The following is a 22,709-nucleotide window of genomic DNA, read 5'->3' on the forward strand; positions in this document are numbered from 1 at the left end:
TTGACCAATCAGATGTGCCTAATTCTGCATCCCCGGCGCGCTAATTTGCAATCAGCCAAACAAAAGTCTCTGAAGTGTTTTTTCACGTTCAAACTCTGTTTTCAGAATTGGCAACAGCAGAAACGGTGGAAACGGCATAAGATTGAAATCTTAGAATATCTGACTACATGTAATATAATAAGACTGATATTAACTAATTGTGTCAGTAGAAAATGGTTAGCCGATAGCCCTGACGAACTATTTCATAAAATGACTGGCCGATAGCCAATGGCCATTATGCTCGACATTTGTCATTAGACGAATTAAGTAGTGTAGTTGTTCACTGAAGCTTATGTACATTTCAGAGGTGAAGTGTCCCTCCTTGAAGACTCTCGTCAAGAATTCCGAAACATACCAGAGCAGCAATTACCCCGAATGGAATAGTACAGTGACCTATAAATGCAAAACGGGTTTCAAGAGTAATGGCGCTACCGATCAGATCAGGTGCAATGGCAAGGGGCAATGGCATCCTTCTGAAAGCTCAATATCCAAAAGCTTAGTTTGCTCAGGTTTGACATTTTCTTCTGATTCAACCGCAAGAGCTTCTGCACTGAATTTTGTCGATGTCTTTATTGCCGTCTTATATTTCGTTCGGAACTTCGGTTGCAGTTTATCCTAAATAGATTCACAATAAGTTCATCAGAATCCATTTAATAGTATGATTGTTTATACTCGAAGCACCCAAACCGAACCAAAAACTTTTGCTGTGCGATTCAGGCAAAATCGCTTATTGATCAGTGGCATGGTTGAGTGGAAACTTACCTTAAACAACTCCCACACGCGAGGCAATTTTCAATACGCGATTTTACATGTCTATTGAATTTCACTCTAAGTATATTTGCGAATCTGCAAAGCGGCACTGCCGCACGCGGTGTATTGCAATCGCATCCGGTGTGCTGCAATCGCGTGCGGTGTACACTTACCCTAGACTGAAGGTGCTTTCCGCGAATCAGTGCTGTGTAGGCCTAAATGAAGCCACGGGCCTGAATAGAGTACAGGACAGTGCATAGTAAACCTAAAGCTTATCTTGCGTGCATTACCGATGAAAAACCGTGCATGGGGACTTGCCCAGCCTACACAGCCGTTGCAATTGAGCTAAAATGTACATTACATGTAGATGTATGCGTATTACACGAGCGTTACGTTCATCTGTAAGCAAGGTTTATGTCGCGTGCGTTAAAGATAAATAAATCGTGCATGTGTCATTACAGCGGTGACTTGCCCAGCCTACACAGCTGTTGCAAATGCCGTACAATCAGCGACAAAAACAAGCTATGCGTATAAAACGAGCGTCAAGTTCACCTGTAAGGAAGGCTACAAGAGCTCCGGGACTGACGACACAATCGAATGCCAAGATGACGGAACGTGGACCACGCCAAACTACTTCTGTATCCGTGAGTACATGTAGCTCTATTTATTTTTAACGTATCGGTAGGTAAATTAATGTACATGTACTTAAATTATGCCCGCGTGAAGCTGAAAAGTGCCCTTAAAAATAAGGTATATCAATACAGAAAGTTTCCGTACATTGAAAACATAGTGGGAGACACTCAACACTACGAAAAGAACGAGGTAGGGGTGCAACGCTTGTTCAGAAAGACATTCATTGACATCATTTCAGAAATCACTTGCGACGTCCAAAATATATTGCCAATTGAGCATGCCACGCACACATTTACTGGAAAGAGTGGAACCCGAAAACAGACGATAGGTGAAAAATCCGTCTATACTTGCAAGCAAGGGTACAGAGGCACTGTTACTGATAGATCCATCCAATGTAAGAGCGACGGAAAGTGGAGCGTGACGTCTCTGGAATGCATACGTGAGTTGAATTAGAACTTCTGTGTTACCATATAAGCGTACCAATATTTCCAGAGAGGGGTCGTTAAAAAGAAATCCAGGGTAAATTATGGTCAGTTTTGAAAAGGACTTTCAGCTGAAAGGTTCTCCCGATCAATTAAAAAAAATTGTGTCCGAAAGGAGTGTCGTTGGCACCTTCTCGGACTCCGTTCCCCTCTGGCTACATGTACTGCTCAGGGGACGTAGATTTGTGCTACGGTCATACCCTTGTTACCAGCAAGGGTACCGCAGCACCACCATGGATGTGTCCATCGGGTGTAAGAGTAGCGACAAATGAATATGTACGTAAGTTAAGTGTTACATTGCGTTTTTCTGCACCTTACCAAATTCAAATTAATCAAATTATTTATTTTGCACAACTATCACAAGTACAGACAGTATGGCATATACATGCATGAATACTACACAATAAAAGACATTATATTAAAACATATCATAAGTCACATTGGTAAAATTATATTGTCATCATTGCTCCTGAAGAGCTGCTTGCCTTTCGTAAAAAGCCCTGGAGATAAAAATAGCAGTCTTGATGATGATGTCGTGATCAGTGCTGCTCAATGTGGAAATAAAATCCGAATTGGAGAACAAGTGACTATCTTTACAAAAGCAATATTCTTAAAATACTCATCTCTTAGTTTTTGAATAGAAGGACATCTAGCAAAAAAATGAAATTGGTCTTCTACTACGTCACACCCAAATGGACACAGACGCTTTTCCAACTGAGTACCAAAATGTCTACCTTTTTCGATGAGTAGGTTGTGATTGCTAAGGCGAAACTTAGCCATTTTGGAAAAGACCCCACGATTTTTTAATGCATCGATTTTTACCTCACAGTTAAACTAGTTCATGCCTAGCCCAATACACGGTCTATTGTCTTTACACGAAGCCTGCTTGCATCTTATCAAAGGGTCATCGGCTGCCAAATCATGATACCACCGTCCTCCACGAAATAGCTTTCAGGGTGGTGGACAGGCCTATAAACCGGCAACGACAAATAAACTTAATGTAATAGAGAAGTCGGATTGAAACAATAAGTTTAATGCAAAATCTTTCTAAAACTGCTGATCTTTCGCCTCTTAGCAATCGAGTGCGAGGGGCTGCCCGAGGACATAGCCAACGCCGCAGTTGTTCCCTCGAACATCACGAGAAACAGCATGTACCAGATCGGCGCCGAGTTACACTACTACTGCAAAAACGGCTTGATTGGAAATGGCGATGAGAACACTGTGAAATGCCAGCAGAAAAATGAGCAGGGGAAGTGGGTTTGGACACATAAGAAGTTCCAGTGCGTCCGTGAGTAGCCTTTAAGATCCTTAGGAGATCAGTAATTTAATGACCACTCTTTTCATGCAGGTTCCTTCATTTACTGTAGAAAAACGGATACATTGGCCAAATTTGACTTGAGTGTTTAGCGCCAACTTTCTGGCGCAAGCTTTTTGTAAATGGTAACTGAAAACCCATCCCTATAGTGAATTACTAACTCCGTCCAAATCATCAGAACTCCTTTTTCGAACAATTTTTAGCAACGTTCCGGTATAACGTTTTTGGTTGTTTATGTACCCGGCCGGCATTTCAGTCCTTGCTAACAAAAAATGACGGAATAGGCCGTGATATGAGAATGTTTACTAAACTACACATCTTTCATTCAGAACCTGTGAGCTGCAAAGCACCAGCACCAGTCGCCAATGGGTTGCACTCGCCTAAAGCTAACGTGTATCGTCATGGGAGCAAGGTAACCTACAAGTGCAACTCCTGCTTCTTCAAATCAACCACCAGCACCAGTGAAACGGCAAGCTGCAACAATGGCAAATGGGAGGGGCCGAAAATGTCTTGTACAGGTAAGATCATCCTGTCAGGGTTGTGCACAAATCCATCCTCATCTGCAGGACGTAAATGATGCCAATGAATGGGGGTCACTGCAAGCTGAGGTAAATGGGCCTCGTGTTTTGTCCAGGCAAGTAGATCTGTTCGTCGGTATATATCGATCAAAGTATGAACCGTGACTATACAGTACGTACAAAATGCAGTTATAGTTTGTCAACTAAATAGCTGATACAGAGTTCCTTCCGTTCGTGGCCATTCCTTTTGTCACCATCACGAACTCTCGCGCTCTTTCCACAGGATCCAGTGCGTCTCTAAACACGTTCAATGCTGACGATTTCTTGGCAACAGTATTGAATAGAAGAAAAAAAATCCCGAGGGAAATTTCATCCAGGCGCACGGATCACCTGATGTTGCCGAAACTGTGTTCGGGCGGTCCTAAAGCTCGAAATCGGGTTGAGATGACGACGGCCGCGCGACCAAACTCTGTGGTAACTGGGGCCACGTTGTCGTCGGTTCGCGATACAGAAACTAATACAACGTCCTTCTGTGTTTTCGCCCGTTGGGTGACATTTGTCACCTTAATCGCTACCATTATCATTCTTCATATGTTTGTAGCTGCTAGCTGTGGGGCACCGGACGCAATTACAAACGCCGTTATGATTGACACCGGCAAGAGCTTTGCATGCAATGCCAAAGTGAGGTACACTTGCAAGACCGGGCACATCGCTAGTGGGGCGTCCACGATCACCTGCAAGGTTTCAGGAAAATGGTCAACCACGGCTTTTGCGTGCAGAGGTAAGTAACACTAATTTGTTTACTTTTGAGAAAAGGAATATGGAATTTTAAAAGTTATGATCATCTTCTGTAATTTTTTAAGAACCATGCTATAGAAAGTCCTAATATGTAAAGTCAAGGACTTAGTGAGCCCCCCTTTAGGCCGGGGGAGCTCCCCCGAACCCCCCTACGAGCATATGTTAAGTGCAAGCTCTAACAACTACAGCTGTTACAATGGGGGGACACCCCCCAAACCCCCCTCCGTCGACATAGGTTTTTACCAGTGCGTTGGGGGGAAGCTCCCCCCAAACCCCCCCCCCCCCCGGTGGACAGTCAACTAGCCCTTCTGTGTCATACTGCTGGAGGGGGGGGGGGGTGCGATGGGACCATCCATATAGTTCCTTCCGACACATTTTTGTTTTGGTAATGTAATACATTGTGATTGTCCTTATTCACGGGAATCGGGCGTTTCCAGTGATATACGACACTTAAATGGATTGTCCTCATGCATTCACTTTGGAAACGCATTTTAAAATAGATGTTACGTCCTGTTAATGGGGCACGTCATCATCGCGTACATTTGGGAAAAACTCCCTAACGAGACCGGAGCAGACGGCTGAAAGTAGTTTAATTATTGGCCGCTAGGGTGCAGTATGTCGCTCACCCGAATTTTTCACGCAACTTTTGCTAAATAGAGCTAGTTCTAGTTTGTGATTCATTTTGATACTTCAGATTTGGGCAGAAGACCAATATAACTTAGTCGTCAGTGTGGTTTTAAGCTGGAAAAACGTATTTGTTTTTCTTAAAGTGCCTTTTTTGGACGGGTGTGTGCGCTTGTTTTGTTTTTATGTCACGTGATCTCGATCATGGCGACACAAAATTGAAATAAACCACCCTTTTCTGTCATTATTTAGGACGGGTATTTCTCTAATAAAAATATTAATATAATTGGCCAATTTCTTAGGCATATGATGTAGCGAATTCCCATGAAGATTTAAATTAATTTCAACCAATGGGATAGCAACCACCGGAAGATCGCGGAGAAATCGGTAAACTCAACGGAGTTAATTCAGAAAAATACCAAAAAAATTTGTTTGTAAGCCCCCCTTTAGGAGGGGCTCTTAAGATACAGGCGTGTGCGGGAGTATATAATGTAAATGAATGATGAGAAATAAAGAGAGTAACTATTGTATATCCTATTAAATCCGTTTTGTCAACGCCGGTTGGGGTTGCAATAACACCTGCGATTTCGATACGTTTTATTTTTGAAATGATCATTGTTGGCCAGCTGCAGTTGCGTGGAGTTTGGTAGTCGCCGGAATTTACATGTTATGCACAGTTTTAAGCTATCCGTTCTGTCTCTTCATTCAGCCGTGACATGCAGTGCTGGTTCCTTCCCAAAACTCAGCAACTCGAACTTGGCTGGTAAAAAGCCAACAGGCCCGTCGCTAGCCGGTACATCATTGACGTACTCTTGCGCCACGGGCTACAAGTCTGATGGGAATTCGAGTGAGGTGAAGTGCATGATTACTGGAAAATGGGACGGACCAAAGATGAAATGCGAGAGTAAGTTGCGAATAACCATGGTGTACACAGTTCTACAAGGTCAAAGATCGAAAGAGATGACAAGGATTTTTACTAGCTCTTTCGTTTGAAAAACTTTATTTGGGGAATGATGTATTAGCCGTTTTAAAGTTCAATACTTTAGCCCCGAAGTTGTTTGTCAAAACGTAAGGTCCAATATATACGTACGCGACACTGACGCCCACTGACGGGTTGACCATAGGTACCGCCATTTTGGCAAACCTCAAAATCTTAAAGCAATTAGAACTTTCTCAAATCGTATTGATTGCTCATTTCAAGGTCTGGAGTCTGTTCTTTGTTTGCCAGAGAAGAGCCTCCAGGGTTTTTAAATGAGCATTCAGTTCATTTGAAAAGAGTTTCAATTGCTTTAGGATTTTGATCTCTAGCCAAAATGGCGGTACCTATGGTCAGAGCGGGATTAGGTCACACGAAGTATACAAAATACCAAATTCTTCTTCTGATTCTTTCTACCCTTTTATTTACATCAAGGAATTTTATGCCAGAATTCACCCCTGCCAACGATTAAAGATGGTTATGTCAGCACGAGCCCAGTTGGAACAACCAGCGTCCCAGGTTCCAAGGCACTATATACCTGCAAATACGGTTTCCTCAGTAGCGGGGACAGCATCGCAGTTTGCCAGAGCGACGGAAAATGGAAGGCACCAAGTCTAAAGTGTAAAAGTATGTGCATTCAAAAATCTTATCCATGTATTTGTAGGCTTCTCGGTTTCAAGACACAAATTCTGGCTTCAAAAACCGCACGGAACATATCCAGTCCTTCCATGATGCAGTATTAAATTCGGTTTAAGACTTATCATCAACAACATTTAACTGAGATATTGAAAGTGGGATGTTTTTTTTTGGTTAACCCCATACAAATTCTGTGCCAGCCTTTTAGTTACTAACACCTTGTTATAGGTGATAATATTGATCTACTTCTTCTTCGTCGTCTGGATCTAAGATGGATAGCCCTGCTTCTGGTGTCGAATGCTTTGCAATTATTCGTCCTGGTCCTGGTCCTGATGCAGGTTAAAAAAAAGTTAAAGTTTAGGGTTTATAGTCTGATATCAACTACGATATAGGTTATCATCCAGTTTAAACCCGGTCTGTCCTGAAACCTTTCAGTCGACCACAGATGAGCTGCTCAACCAGCGCTACAATCTGAGCATTTCTGACCGGTGTGCAAGTCATAGTAGTCCTAGGGCTGATAGTCCGTGTAACAATAGCCCTCATTGCTAAATGTTTTGGTTAGGGTTAGCGGTACAATAGATCATGCTGCTTAATTGATCAAATACAATGCTACCGGACTATGACTCCAGGGGGACTATATCCGCTGTCACACCGGTACCCATTTATACACCTGGGTGCAGAGAGGCAAGTTAGACAAAAAAAACAGCCTACAGTCTCACGCCGACAGTGGGAATCGAACCCGGGACCTCTTGACCGCTGGTCGAGAGTCAATGCCACTACACCACAGCGGCTCCTTACAGCGGCTTCGGACTGCCATTACATAATTTGACCTACGTTTGTACGAAAACATCAAGTTTGATGGCAGCCCGCTGATGGTGGTAACCAAAAGGCTTTTCCTATATTATTTTTGTATTGTTCTGCAGAACCAGAATGCACTTACGCAATCGAGGATGGTATCTGTAAGAAGTATAACCTTGGCAGGACAATCACGACAGACTACCGCCAATGCAAGAAGATGTGTAACGCCAACCCAAGCTGTATGAGTTTTTCACATGACGGTAAAGCCTGTCAACTGAAAAACGGCGTGTGTCGCTCAGGAGAACTGGTATCCCGGGGACGTAAATATTCATTCCAGTACAAAAAGCAATGTAAGTAGGAAGAAAACCATTTGCTTCTGTTTTGAACTGGAGCAGGAGCAACTTCAATGCTAGTTTTGACCTCTCTAATCAGGACACCACTTTATAAAGGACAGCACCTGTCAGTCCCGAGAGGGTATTCTTAATAGAGAGGTTCAAGTGTATCTCTATAAAAGGTTAATTGGGAATATTCATTCTTCTCATTATTCAGTGACATTCACATTAGAATATGGTGACTGTCATGGGAGTGATATCCGTCCTACGTACACCAGATGGTCTCTCGAGGACTGCAAGCGCCATTGTATGAACAATCCGGCCTGTAAATCAATCCAATACCGATTGAGATACTGTTGGATCAAGACCAAGGACTGTGCCGGTGGGGTTGGACTACGCTCTAAGGGAAACAAATATTACCGACAGTACGTTAAGCGTGGCTGTGCTGGTACCCCAGGTAGGCATATTCCGTACTCCCAAAGCAATGTCGTATTTCAAACTTCATGTCTTTCCTTGCCGCAAAATGTAACCTCTGAAAACAATCCAAGTCGCTCCCAAGGAGTGTATAGTTAGTATCTCTGCGTCGGGGAAAGCAGTTTCAAGAGCGTCCGGGCACCTCTGTCCAAGTGGTACATTTTGTAGTGGGTTCGAATACACATCTTTCCGGGTTAAGAGGGTGGCTTTTTATTTGTTCTACGCTTACAAGCTACACAAATCGCGGCTGCTGTAGTATGCCAGTAAGGAGGATATCCCAAATCTGACCTTTCCGTGGAACAGTGTCAAGACAACCTGTTCAGTCAAATTGAATCAGGGTTCTCTTGTGACCGCTAGCCTGCATACCATTCGTGACCACACTAAAACTGCCTCTCGGCATATACCGTCACGATTCCACGAAAATTGCCTAAGTTTGAACAACTTGACGAGAAACAGGTTTACGCACGTAGGCGTTTGCTCTGTGTTGTTGTTTTTTTGCATAAGTGTACACCTCGGTCAAAAGTAAACGAACACTTGAAATTTCCACAATATCTCCTGAAATATACACTTCCCTCAAAAAGTTTGGGAACACCTACGCCACATGTAAAAAACATTTTCTGTTCCCTCTACAAGTATGGGTCGGCTGAGTATCACAGTTTGGTATGGGGTTTACAATCGACCTTTACAAACACCTCATATAAATATATCCATTTCAAGAAATGTCTTGTCAATTAGCACGTATGAAAATTTCCCCTAACTAACACAAATTCCACACCTCTTGAATGACTATATGCATAATTACTAGTAGTAAACACCCATCTTTGCGTGCTATATTGGGCAGGCCTAATTACCCGACACAATGAGATCCGCGGACAGTGCAAAACTAGCCAAATTCTTCTTGGCGTGTCGCAGATTGTTTAATTTAGTTTAGCCCCAATATGTGATTCATTTACCTTGTGTCCACCCTTGACCCTGTACGTCAGCCATCATGTATAATTACATGTATAATTACTGTTAGGTTTTTCTTCTCTGTACTTTTTTTAAAAGTGGAGAATAAATTGAAGTGGAGAATAAATTGAATTGAAAAATTGAATTGAATTGAGTATTCTAATGTAGCCGTCCAAACTGAAGCGCCTATTCACTAAGAGCTCTATGTAAAGGAAGACAATTTTAATTTCATTAGAAAAATATTTTGATTCGCGAAAATATTCTGTCGCGAATATATCCATCTTTCGGATTTTCGCGAAAATTTTATACCGCGAATTTTTTTCGTTCTACAGTAATCAACTACCCGAGGGGAACTCGAAACTGCTAACATTTATCAATGGTAGCTTTTTTCAACCTTAGGTTTCAACCAGGCCGAAACCAGGTGTGCAAGGGATAGTAGTCCTAGGGCTGATAGTCCGTGTAACAATAGCCCGCATTGCTAAATGTTTTGGTTAGGGTTAGCGGTACAATAGATCATGCTGCTTAATTGGTCAAATACAATGCTACCGGACTATGACTCCAGGGGGACTATATCCGCTGTCACACCGGCACACTGGACACTGGATAAAAGATTAATGAATGATCCCCACTTATCAGTTCCGCTGAAATCAAGGCGGAACCATACCGTTTTTTTCCAGTAAGCCATTCTAATCTACTAATCTTTTACAAACCAGGGCAAGAGTGTGGGTATGCCGCGGAGCACGGAGATTGCTATCTACATACCATCAGGTTCTTGTACGCGAAATACGCAAAGTGCGCAGAAGAATGCAGCAAGCGTAGTGATTGCCTCTCTTTTCAGCAGCGGTATTCCTACTGCTGGTTGAAGAAAAAGGCATGTAGCTATGCAGAATTCCGTGCTAGAGGAAGCAAATACTACTGGCAATACACAAAAATAAGTAAGTCGTCAAGCGATAACTTGACACAGCATGAACATGTGTTTTTATGATGATTGTGGCTCAGTGCACACACCCAGAAAAGTAATTTTGGGCCCAGGCGTACGGATAAGGGGCAATGGGGCAAACGTCATTTACTAAGTACAAGTAGCCTGATAACTTACAAAAAGAATTCATCTGTCATTTTATTTCGACAGATATGTTTTGATTCATCTCGAATGGATAGAGAGATCATTTTGACTATATCGGTTGACCAAAAATAAACCCCGCTTTTTTATGATTATCATTATTGCGGACCTCTATACATCTCAACAATTGGCCTCTATAAGTCCGTGGTCGTGGACTGATGATATGCGCATTGTCTATTGTTTATTCCACACCATTGTTTTTACTTTACCGCGTCTTGTCTACCTACAAGCACATTCTTTGAAAAAGCTTTAAAGAGCTGAAAACGCGTTAAGATGTCATGTCTTAATTCCTTCATTTAGCCAGAATTACATGTACTCTGTTTGGTCTCAATGGTTGTACCTATTCTTTGTTTATTTTGCTATTCCACTAGTAACTGTCCTGCATAATCAGTAGAATTTGTTCACACTCTATATTCCAAAAATAAATAATGTAGCTCCATCGTCCACGACTACAATCCGTATTTTTGTTCTTCTTCAGCTCCCTCCTACCACGATCACTCTGATTGTACGAATGTTGCATATAAAAAAATAGGCAGACGTTCTGTTACGGACTGCGGGAGAGCATGCGCTAGTTACACCGGAAGTCCGAAGTGTTTATCATATCAGCACCACAAGGGTTTGTGCACCCTGAAAACCTCTGACTGCAAGACACAAGGCACAGTGAAATACGTCGGCGAAAAGAGTTACAACTTTCATGTGCCACTACCAGTATGTAAAGGTAAGCATTCATTCATTTATTTGAACTCCTCCCCTGCGCCATTCGCTAAAAATTTGATATTTGAAGTGGAATATTTGAAAATTTCCAATTGGGTTAAATACGTACTTGATATAAATCTCACCAAGACCGTTGGGTAGACAGATATACTTGTACATGTACTAATAATAAGTCTCAGCAAATTCGTATGCACAATAACTGCACTAGGGCATTGTGTATAACTGCATTTCCATATTTTCCTTGACCACTGTTAATCACGAACGGCTTACCCCTTTAGCAGAGACAAGACCACCATTGAATATTCATAGGTTGGAGGTTCCAGACCTATCAATTAGACGCGAGTATGTTTTTAACTGTCAAGTGCATAATTGGAGATGTATTGAAGAGATATTTGGTTTGGCAAGTCTACAGATATAAAGAAATTATTTGATAAAAAATTGATTTTGAATTTTGCTACTTTGGCAATAGGGGGCGTGTTTTGAGATTTTTCTGCCAGTTGGCTGAAGAGTGGAAATATCAACGTCAATCCAATTTGTCGATTATCCAAAAATTTCCGGTTTGCTTTTCACCATTTACCTGCCCGACTCTCCGGAATACCATATCAACATTTCAGATTCACAACCCCACGCAGTATTTGATGCGACGCGGTCAAACACTGACAATTTAACTGCTAAAATGCTTAAAAATCAATCGTGGTCTTGTCTCTAACCGGGCGCAAAAATCAATCTGATTTTGTTCGAATTTCTGCCGATTCAAAATCCTCAAAGGAATATTCCCCGAATGCTACTTGATGATGAGGATAAGGTACATATACCTTTCAGCAAAATTGTGTGAACTTTCTACTTGCAGCAATTAACTGCAACCCCAACACCATCCCACCTATCAAAAACGCTGCCTTCACCAGGCCCAGCGGAACAATCAAGCCTGGCTTTAAAGTAACCTACGCTTGCAAATTCGGATATCGGCTGGAAGGAACTTCGTTACAGGCTGTTTGTTTAGACTCAGGGCTCTGGAAGAAGGCGGATATGACGTGCAAAGGTAAGTTGTCACAATAATCCTGACTAAAACGCTTGAAAGAAGATGATAAAGTGGAAAAAGACAAGTATCAAAATGAACTTGTTCAGAAGGCTGAAGATTGAAAAGAGGAAGAAGAAGAAGAGTCATTACGATGTACGATATGTACATTACGTTGTACTGCGTCAACGAGATTTGGCTTCTGAAAGGGGGACTATAGGCAGGGGCTGAGAGGCTAATTTGGCCATCTTTAGGTGACTAATATACACAGTAAGGGCCCCGGGTCATGTCAGATTCAGCACTAAATGTATTCCTCGTACAAGCGTGAATCATTTCGACGTGCTGTGAGATGTGAGAGACCCCTATTGGCGACTTCGTGTAACTTTATCTTGCCTGCCCAGCTGCTGTCTATATTGTTCCCTTAAAGAAATATAACCGGTTTTCCAAAGAAAAAACAAAATCTAATTGAAATATTTTTTGGAATGAAATAACAATGAAAAACTTTGTGCATCAATTTTGATATAATTAAAGGATATTCATCCCCCAAATAGGGCAATAGCCTGATCTACATCACAGCTTTTGGTGAACCCGCCACCTGGCTCTAATCCAGCTGCCAAACACATAAATGGTTATATCTTTAGGGCAAATTGCATTGGGCTTTCTGTGTTGTATAAATTGTTTGGGGCACTTCTGATATTGTCTTACAACAGGACATGGCAAAATACCTGGAATATTGGCCTTCAAACCCTTCTATATGCAACACATCCAAATATGTATAAATTATCCTGCCTTTTAAATTGCTCAAACAAAGTCAAAGCTCATATCTTGCCGATTATGTACGGGAGGCAGAAGTTAACCGTGTGGCAACACAAAGGCCTAATGGTTTGTTTTGTCGGCTCTCCCCCTCTCTCTCTCTACCCCCAGCTATGTTTCTCTTTTCTTGGTCCTACCTCTTTTTGCCATCTTGTAACTTCAAGTTAATCTTTGGATTGTAATCACGACAAACTACTGGTAAGATATTATTGTTAACAAACGCAGCGTAATACATGGAGTCAGAAAAAAAACGATGTTTGGGGCGTAACCGACAATCGCCGCCTGCCTATACAATGGATATACATATTGCTTTCAGCAACTGGGTGCTTATACCGGGCTGTTTCTGGCCGATGCAATACTCGAGTTTACAAAACCATATCAACCAAGACACTGCGACTGTGCACAGACGCCTGTAACAAGGACACCAACTGTCTGAGCGTGATCCACAAAACATCAACGACAACTTCAAACTGCCAGTTGAATAATCAAGTGTGCCCATCAAATCAAATCCAAGCTGTTAAGGGCTCTTGGACGTACACGAAGCAAAGTAAGTATTGAGTGACCGGGAGGGTGACTCCAAACATCAGTGACCAGGCACATATTTGGCCCTTCATCCGACCAACCAGGTATATAGCCACCCACACACACCGCATGCCTAACTTCCAACGGTATGCCTCCGACCGTAGCCTCCGCTGGAAGCTGAGCAATGTCAATACATTGAGGGTCAAGATGACACAGGTCATCATGCAGTACAACCTCAGTGAGGAAGCCGTGATGCCTATTTAATCATTTACTCATGAACCTCGGGATTGTGGGATGCTTTGCCCTCATGGATGGGTCACACCCACACCCGCCCTAGACGCGTAAACAAATGCAGTGGCCAAACCCCTCCTCCCTGCCTAAATCTTCTCAATAGCATTCCGCGAAGATGACATCACTGCAGCTGCTGCCCTCTATTTCCCCATCGCTGAATTACAGGCAATGTCGGACAAACATGCGGTTTCGTAGATGGATTCAGGCTTTCTAACTAGGGCAGTTAGATTCAATCTGGCACATGTCCGAGTGTTGGAAATACTACATAATTGTTCTGAATATTTCTCTCTCTGACTCTATGGTATCATTCATGCTAAAAACAATGCAGGGTCAAAGATAATTGACTTTGAAATAAGCTCAAATGCGTAGAAATAAGTGTCGATGTCCGACTGTCACGTGACTAAAACGTCATCAATATCTTATGCAAATGACCTTGTGAGCTATAAATAGTAACTTCGCGGGATGCTATATACTTGCACTGTCTTCTCTCTTTTATTCATTTCGCTGTTAACAGCAAAATTTTCGCACCTTTGTTACATGTATTTTTGCGATTCACAAAACTTTCGGGATGCCGATGGTCGTTACACTCCGGACGCAGTGGACCGCCCTCGTCCCTCACCCTCATAAGGAGATCGATCCAAGGTCGACGCAATGGACTGCCAAGGGCGTCTAATGATCGTGCGTTGCGTATGAATATGCGCATGCGATTAAATGCGATGTGCCGTTGAGGGAAAAACGCAAAAGTCTGACCTTACTATGATATATGTCTGAGCAATAGTATTCGATTTGGAGACAGAGGGCGCCATCGTTGTGACGTACTTCGCGGGATAGCAAAAATTCGTAACACCGAAAAATAGACGGTTGCATGTGATGTATTGCTAATATCTATCTTCCAGTTACGTGGAATTATGAACCTGCCGACTGTTACGGATCCGACATAAAAAAGGCCACAGTTTCTCTGCTGGATTGTAAAAAGCTCTGCATGAATACTAAGGAATGTAAATCCATTCAGTGGAAAAGCGGCAATGGATGCTCGATCAAGCGCAACAACTGCGCATTCAGTGGAATGAAAAACCGTAATAACAAAAACTACAACCAGTATTCGAAACAGACGTGCGTTGGAGCTCTACCTGGTAAGCATGGATTGAATTGTTATGAATTTGTCATCGTTCTAAAATGTGCGTTTTTATTTTCACAAATTCAATTGTAACTTGGTTGAACAAAATTGTATTAAGAGAAAAGTGGATTTTGTGACGACTGTCTGATTGAATAAAAGAAACATTTGCCTTGTGACATCAGAAATCATGTATAAAGTATATTTTCACCTCGTCCTGTTCTTCTTTGAGGACTGGAGTCAGCGCCACGAGCGACTGAATTTGGAAGAAAAAAATTAAGGCTTTGCATCCGGTTACGCATGTGCACAAATGAGTACCATTGCAGCAATCTCCTAGCTTCACCATTGGTAACGGTTGCTTAGATTAACATACTTTTGCTCCGCAGCAAATGTAGCTATTCCTCTCATTGGGCCTGCCGGAGAGTGCCATTGCCGAGGCTCGTATGCGCATGCGTAAGTGGATAAAATCTGGACATTTTGTTCCAACTTCTACCGATCGTGGTGCAGATTAAAAAACCTAAAAGGGGTATTTAAGGTCAATGTGAATATATAAGAAACACATCCTGATGTTGTATGTTTCCCTTTAAGGAAGAGGATGCAATTATAAATTAGACCATGGAGACTGCTATGGCAGGGATCTCAAATTCCTCTACGGCTACTACGTGGATTGTGAAAAGGCCTGCAACGAGCGATCAGAATGCCTCTCCTTCCAGCAACGCGGCAGATACTGCTGGCTAAAGACGTATGCTTGTCGGCCATCTGAACTCAAATACAACGGACATAAATCCTATTTTCAGTATACCAAGCAACGTAAGTCGCTTCTACTTCAAATTTGCCTCTAATGTAAGTATGCTTGTCACCCATCTTAACTCAATTAATACTATCATCATTATGGAGGTGTGTCTTATTTTCAGTATTTATACCAAGCAGCCTGCTAAGATCGCTTGTACTACTTCAAATTTGTCTCTCTGCTTGCAGGACTTCTAAACTCGGTTACTATACAGTGCATTAAAAAAAGGAAACCGAGATCTATTTGTTAATTTCTTGGACATGACTAAATATTTTGTAAAAAGTACCTCATGCTTGCCAAACATCTGTTCGGTGGCTTGGAAAGGACAATGGTGATGGGTTTTTTTCAATGACGACGTTTATTTTTTATTTCAGGCGCCTGACTTATACTATATCTGTCGCCTGTATACTATCTCAGGCGCCTGAGGTAAAAAATTAACGTCGACATTGGGAAAAAAATCACCACGCCCTTTCCCAGCTACCGTAGGGAGTGCTACTCTCTTACATGTTATTTGATTTATGGTTCTATCTTCAGCCATGTTCGATGTTGACCATGCCGAATGCACAGCGAAGACACTCCACACCATCAGTGTGTCCAAGGGGGACTTGGAAAATTGCAAGCGAGCCTGTGTAAATAACATCAAATGTACAACAATCCAATACAACGCGGCAACAAGCACAAAGTGTGAGCTCAAGGGAGCCGAGTGTTCAGATAAGAATAACTTGAAAAATGTCGGGAACAACGCGTATCACCGTTACACCAAGCTCGCCACGTGCGTTGGAAAACGTAAGTCATCGTTTGCGATTTCGCGCACAAAAGTGATGCGAATCCTGCATCAGGTCTCTAGACTCCTCAAAGCGGCATTTACCCGCGAAAGTAGAACTTTGAAACAAGCTGGGGCCAAGCGTAGACATAATTATCTTTGCATTATGCTTATTCTTGCACTTAAAGGGAACTGGAACCGCCGAGCGATTTATTCAACTTTTCGACTTTCACCGCCCGAGAAAGTCAAGCTTCCAACTTCCTATTCGAGTTCAGATTTGTAGCTCCGCCCCCAGTGCCCGAGCATGCGCAGTTCAATTTGTTATTATTGAGAATCATGTAAGAATCACGTGAGTCATGCGATCTTTCATTCATGAGTTTTCGTAGTAAATTCAATAGTAGTGACGTCACTCAATGATTGACAGCTAGGCGCCATGTTTCATTCATGCCTCGTTCTGATCACCCGATATGCGGGAAATGAAAACGAGGTCATACGAACTGGCTTGGCGGTTTCAGTTCCCTTTAAGCCAACATGTACAAGTTTGCAAACATTTCATTGTCCGTTTTGTCAACGCACGCGAACATAACGTTGTTATATACGTGTACATGTAGCTCATGTATAGATATTAGGCCGAGTTTTCGCAACCGCCCCTCCCCCCGAAAAGTCAACGCGAACGCCTATCCCATTGTTCGACATAATCATCGGGAGGTCGAACAAATGGTATAGGCCGGCGTTGATGTTGGCGTTTCCGACGTTCAACTGCCCCGAAACAACGTTTTTTGTCATGAGCCCACCCTGTGCAACCTCACCTTTGAGTATCCCCCACCTCTCCGAGTAGAGGCAAGCAATCGGGCACACTCTAGCAATAGGCCTGTCATCGCCTTTCAGGAGGACCAGTGAACGTTGCCTTGAGACGCCCCGCATTCCAGAAGACCACTGGCTGGGGCGGGTCTGCCTCCCGTGGAGTCGATGGCCGGCTGTCCGCCAGTTACTGGAGTGGCAGTTGTACGCATACGGCACAGTCCACCTCCTACCGCAACAGGATATGGCCGTGGTGGGCCGTCGACCTGGGTGTAAGGATACCAAATAGTTTCAGAAACATTTTGAAAAGGAATTTACTCATGTTAGCAACCTTGACCAAAACGGTATCACAGCGCTCTGTTTACCAATAGATATGTGTATTGATTGCATGTACATCTAAACATGTATAGTGTTCTCATCAGTTTTTTAGACATAAACAATTTACTGCCAGTCCGTTTAAAACGGACGTACTTACTATTACTAGCAGTAAAATCTTAGACCTTTAAAAGTTCATAACATCATCAGTTTGTACTCTAAAACCTCGAATACATGGTTATAGTAGGCCCATTTCTTCTAATAAAAGTGACCCATTGTGTCATTTCTTTAGAATTGATATTGAGGTTTTAGAATCCCTCCTCCATTGTAATGATTGGGGGCGGAGCCTCATTCCTTGTATTCAAGGTTTTAGAGTACAGTGTATATACTCTACACACACCGATATAACACCGGTTCATTATCTCTGGGCATATTGAACAGGCCACGGCCCCTTCATACATGATTGGCTCCCGGGCCTATCAGCCTGTCATTCTGTGAAATCGACACAAAAAAACGACAAGGGTATATAGGAGGTGATGTCATGACCATCAGAAATGTTAGACAACTTGGTGTCACCCCCTATTGGCTGTCACGATTGAACAATGTTGAATGGCATCGAACGACAAAAGGCATATATCTACTGGGGCGAGGCTTGCATATTCCAAAACGGTGTGAGAGTGAGTCTGGAGTATGTTGATTTTTTAACGTTACGGACCATCCCAAATAAAAAATTTAATTACGTAATCTAATTTTTCAAAATAATGCGAGTCTATTAGTCAATTTCCTATGGTGAATCTATTGTCTATTTTCGTCGTCCCGTATTAATCGATTGATTGAGTTATCACTCTGAGACTGATTATATTATGTTTTTGATACAAATTACAGACAGAGATGTCAGTGAAGCGAGTGATAATCACCAACCGATACGATTGTTGCTGTAAGTATGATAGAACCGCACTAACACCTGTTCTCTGAAGAGATCACCAATTTCTGCATGCTGATGAGGAGTGACCAAAATAAATGTAAATGGCCGACGACCGGGGTGAAGAGCATTGTGCCAACATAGTGAGGCTGATTTCAAACTGAATCTACATGTATAACATTTTATTTGCAGATGAAGGAGAATATTTCTTGGGACTTTCTCGACGCAGTACTTTGCTTACCCCATGAAATGTTTTAAATCTAGAAGCTCTGAGATGCAATTTCGGGCCGTTCGCGCGTTGACTCTGATGATTACAGAGCTACGTCTTCTGAATAGAATTCGTTTCCAAATCAAGATGCTTGCAGTGTATGAGTAGAATGTCATGTAAATCCTACTCTTTACCACAATCAGAAAGCACGGATGTCTTTAAAATGAATTTCTCTTTTCATGATATTAAGTGGAATGGGGGGGGGGGGCGACTTACTCCGAGTCTGTCCATCCCGCCCCACAGTTTTCTATATTTTTCAGGGACACGTCTGCGGAATTATCGTATCGCAGTGGAGAAGACAAGGCCCAATTTCCTGTATAGACCATCGATTGGATCCAGTTGCAAGGACGTTGGCTCACATGTTAGAGGCGCAACAACCGCGCATGTCTGTCACAACCCCATGGATGGTCGTTATGTTACCGTGACGTTGAAGTACAACAATGCATTGTTGACGCTTTGTGAGGTACAAGTGTTCACTGAGTAAACTGTCGCGGTAAGTCGAGATGAAACTGGACCTATCACCTTAACTGACAATTTTCGTAGTTTCAAGTTGATACGATCATACAAGTTATTAATTAACATTACAATAAACAAAAATATCGGTTTGCGTCGTCCTCATATGGGAACGATGACGTCACACCCAGTATATAATATGGCCAAGCGAGAGATGTCACTATTTTAGGCCACATGGGATTGCTCCAATGTCAATTACATGTATAGTTTTTGTTCTCATGCCATTTCAGAGTGTTGCCTCGGACTATCAATTACGTTAGACCCTGATCACGACCGAAACCGAAAATGGACTATGATGCACAAAATGTCAAAATATGGTACTGGGACAAACCCTAGCATAAGATCAGGTGTAACTCGAATTGGGAACCATTCTGTTGCACGATCTTAATTTTAAGTTAATTTGTGAGAATCCCAAAAGCAATCCGTGAACACTACATGTTAGTAGGACTATAATAACACCGTGACTTCCTTTGCTTTTACATCATACCCTTTCTTCATGATTTGCGTCATATACATGTATATGCAATTTTGTTTTGATTGTGGCAGTTTTAAGAGTGTCCAAACCGATTGTTTTCTGTCGAAGACTAGCGGTGTAAGAATACAATTTTCTTGACTGACAATATTGTCTTAGGGGAATATGGACGCTGTAGCCAGAGGTTTAAATTGAAGGTCTCCATGTAACGTAAAGGGGTCTCTTTAACGTATTTTAAAAATAAAATGGGTTTCCATGTACTTTTTTTAACGTAAAGGGGTATCCATGTAACGTAAAGGGATATCCATGTGATGTAAAGAGGTCTCCATGTATTACATGAATTACATGGAGATCCTGTTATGTACATTAAATGTAAAGGGGGTCTCCATGTAATGTAAAGGGGTCTCCATGTAATGTAAACGGTCTCCATGTAATGTAAAGGGGTCTCCATGTAATGTAAAGGGGTCTCCATGTAATGTAAAGGGGTCTCCATGTAATGTAAAGGGGTCTCCATGTAATGTAAAGGGGTCTCCATGTAATGTAAAGGGGTCTCCATGTAATGTAAAGGGGTCTCCATGTAATGTAAAGGGGTCTCCATGTAATGTAAAGGGGTCTCCATGTTATTTCAAGGAGGTCTCCATGTAAACGTAAAGGGTCTCCATGTAAACATAAAGGCTCTGTATGTAACGCGAGGGTCTCCATGTCATGTAAAGGGGTATCCATGTAACGGGGCCTAATCTGTCGTGGAGTGATAAAAGAATTCCTTGTAACGAGCGTGAATGGTGCTGATGAGCTGCTGGATAGTATCGAACCTTTTGATCACTTGAGAAACATTTATGGTGTCCCTTTAATGACCAGGGCATGTACCTGTAGCATATTGTGAAAATGTGTGCTTATATATTCTTATACTTAGGTGTTATTTTTAGGATATTCATATAGTGGTTACATCTATGTGGTCTGCTTGGAATCCTCCAAAATATTACCTTAATTAATCAGGCAGAATCCGGATACATTCTCACTCGAGAAGCAGAAGGGCCTGTTTCAGAAAAGCATAGCTTTATGTTGCATGTGATCATGATTGAGTGGTACCAATGGCGAATTCATGAGATAATTCCGGTTCTCCCAAACCATTTATTTTGATCGGTGAGTAGATCCACATTTAACAGTGCGAAAAATGGAAATAACCTGTGAGTGTTTTCCCTACAATAGACCCTGCACTCATAAAATATGTTTTCTGAGCTTTTGAAAAACCGTTAAGGGTTTATCGGACAACACAAATATGCATCCCTTTTGAGTCTGTTAAAAACCTGAAGGGGCTGCTGTTCGGTTATGCTCGACTTATTCCGTAAAGAGAGAGACAAAGGAAACCTGATTGCCAGTGAAATATTGCAAATTGACAGATGTTACACCAGCCCGGATTTTCCTGTTGGTTTGTTTGCAATTCATTTAGCTCCGATGATAATGAAACTAAGGACAGATGTGTGGAAGACAGCTGGTTGTGCTTGTTTGCAAATAAAGTTTTAATGCAAAGTTACTGTTTGACTCTGTCTTTATTCATTAGATATTAGTTAAAGGAGTGGACGGCTTTTTATTGCAGTATGCTTGTTGTTCTTTTGATTCAGCAGTAAACTATTTTCCTGATCGTGTTTGATGCTTTTTCAATTTTGTTTCAGCTCTTATATAGTAGAAAAACGCATTATTCGTTATTTTTAGTACGCACAAGTCCTGGCGCGAAAGACCTTTCCCGCCAGAGATTTTTTTTTGTACAGGTAGGTTCGTACCATTGTGTACATTGACAGCGCAAAAATACAAAATTTCCGAAGAGAAATTTATTATCATAAAATAATTAAGTAAAATAAAAAAAAGCAATAAAAACAAAAAGTGCATAATTTTTTGGGTCCTTCCGAGATTCGAACTCGCACCATTTGTCAATGTGCATCGCTGATCTTGTTTACTGACTAACAACACGTGCGTTTCTTACTTGATGACGTCAGGCGAATTTACTGAGCTCTGAATGGCTGTCAATGTACACAATGGTACGAACCAACCTGTAAAAAAAACCTCGCTTCCCGCCACGTGATTGCACGCCGAGATCCGAGTTCACGTCAACCCGCTCGACTCAACGTCATTTCCATTATCGTCGCAGTAGCGGGGTAATCAAGCGCCATCAGCATGAAGTCTGAACAATCTACACAAAGTCGTCACAGGGTAGATCCATGGCTCCAGGAAGTGCCTTTCTAGTGCATCGTTCCACATTGAAAGGATCTAACTCTGGTCAATTCGGTGTCCACATCGAAAAGCGTGATAGATCATCAGTCCGTCTGATTTTGTATCTTTCCTTTTTTTGTGCAATTTGTTGATGGAAACTACTAATGTTGAATAGGAGGTGACAGTTCACGGCTGGATTATATTGCCCTTGAAAATGCCAATGACCTTTATGAGCGGCTGGGGTGACTATCTGCAGTATCTAATTCTAAAATCTATTTCGCGATAGTCTAATGCCTAAAATAGTCCTATGTCTCCGGCGTTTACAATGTACTCATATTATCACTCATTTAAATAATTGGCTGGCTATTATGGGGTCATAATTACATGTATATGTAATTTCACATCGCTGAATCATTTCACGAATTCTGTGATGAATGCATAATTGGGGTCGCTCCAGGGCATTTCACTCCGCAGGCTATTCTTTGCGGGCAGCATTCAGTCTGAATCTACACGAAAAACAACGAAAACGAAAAAGGCTGGATGCCTAATTACGTAGTACATTTTACTTGCAACACACACCATGGAAAAAATAGTGTGTAATCAGTGTGCATAAACGTACGGCTTACTGGACTTTGCGCAACGAAACGAAACGAGCGAAATGGGGGAGCGACCATTATGTTTTACCCCGGTACGTCAAGTTCGATACATGGTGTCAGTCACCAGTGAGTGATGACCCACATCCACC

At 42.1% G+C, this 22,709-nt stretch overlaps 1 protein-coding gene across 1 annotated transcript in view; it reads left to right on the forward strand.

Annotated features, from left to right (window-relative positions):
• Positions 1–21,290, forward strand: part of LOC135496048 (sushi, von Willebrand factor type A, EGF and pentraxin domain-containing protein 1-like) — a 31,642-nt gene extending 10,352 nt beyond the window's left edge. The window contains exons 12-32 of the mRNA XM_064785157.1: positions 345–548; positions 1,251–1,433; positions 1,661–1,861; positions 2,980–3,192; positions 3,549–3,737; positions 4,339–4,518; positions 5,869–6,063; positions 6,571–6,762; positions 7,695–7,919; positions 8,119–8,358; positions 10,037–10,258; positions 10,922–11,161; positions 12,008–12,196; positions 13,302–13,532; positions 14,695–14,931; positions 15,501–15,722; positions 16,237–16,488; positions 17,354–17,538; positions 18,467–18,518; positions 19,032–19,264; positions 19,515–21,290. Coding sequence (XP_064641227.1) covers positions 345–548; positions 1,251–1,433; positions 1,661–1,861; positions 2,980–3,192; positions 3,549–3,737; positions 4,339–4,518; positions 5,869–6,063; positions 6,571–6,762; positions 7,695–7,919; positions 8,119–8,358; positions 10,037–10,258; positions 10,922–11,161; positions 12,008–12,196; positions 13,302–13,532; positions 14,695–14,931; positions 15,501–15,722; positions 16,237–16,488; positions 17,354–17,538; positions 18,467–18,518; positions 19,032–19,255 — 4,076 coding nt within the window. The 3' untranslated portion in view covers positions 19,256–19,264; positions 19,515–21,290. The remainder of the gene's footprint in view (positions 1–344; positions 549–1,250; positions 1,434–1,660; positions 1,862–2,979; positions 3,193–3,548; positions 3,738–4,338; positions 4,519–5,868; positions 6,064–6,570; positions 6,763–7,694; positions 7,920–8,118; positions 8,359–10,036; positions 10,259–10,921; positions 11,162–12,007; positions 12,197–13,301; positions 13,533–14,694; positions 14,932–15,500; positions 15,723–16,236; positions 16,489–17,353; positions 17,539–18,466; positions 18,519–19,031; positions 19,265–19,514) is intronic.
• The last annotated feature ends 1,419 nt before the right edge of the window (positions 21,291–22,709 follow it).

Source organism: Lineus longissimus, chromosome 11, assembly GCF_910592395.1.
Source record: "Lineus longissimus chromosome 11, tnLinLong1.2, whole genome shotgun sequence".
NCBI lineage: Eukaryota > Metazoa > Nemertea > Pilidiophora > Heteronemertea > Lineidae > Lineus > Lineus longissimus.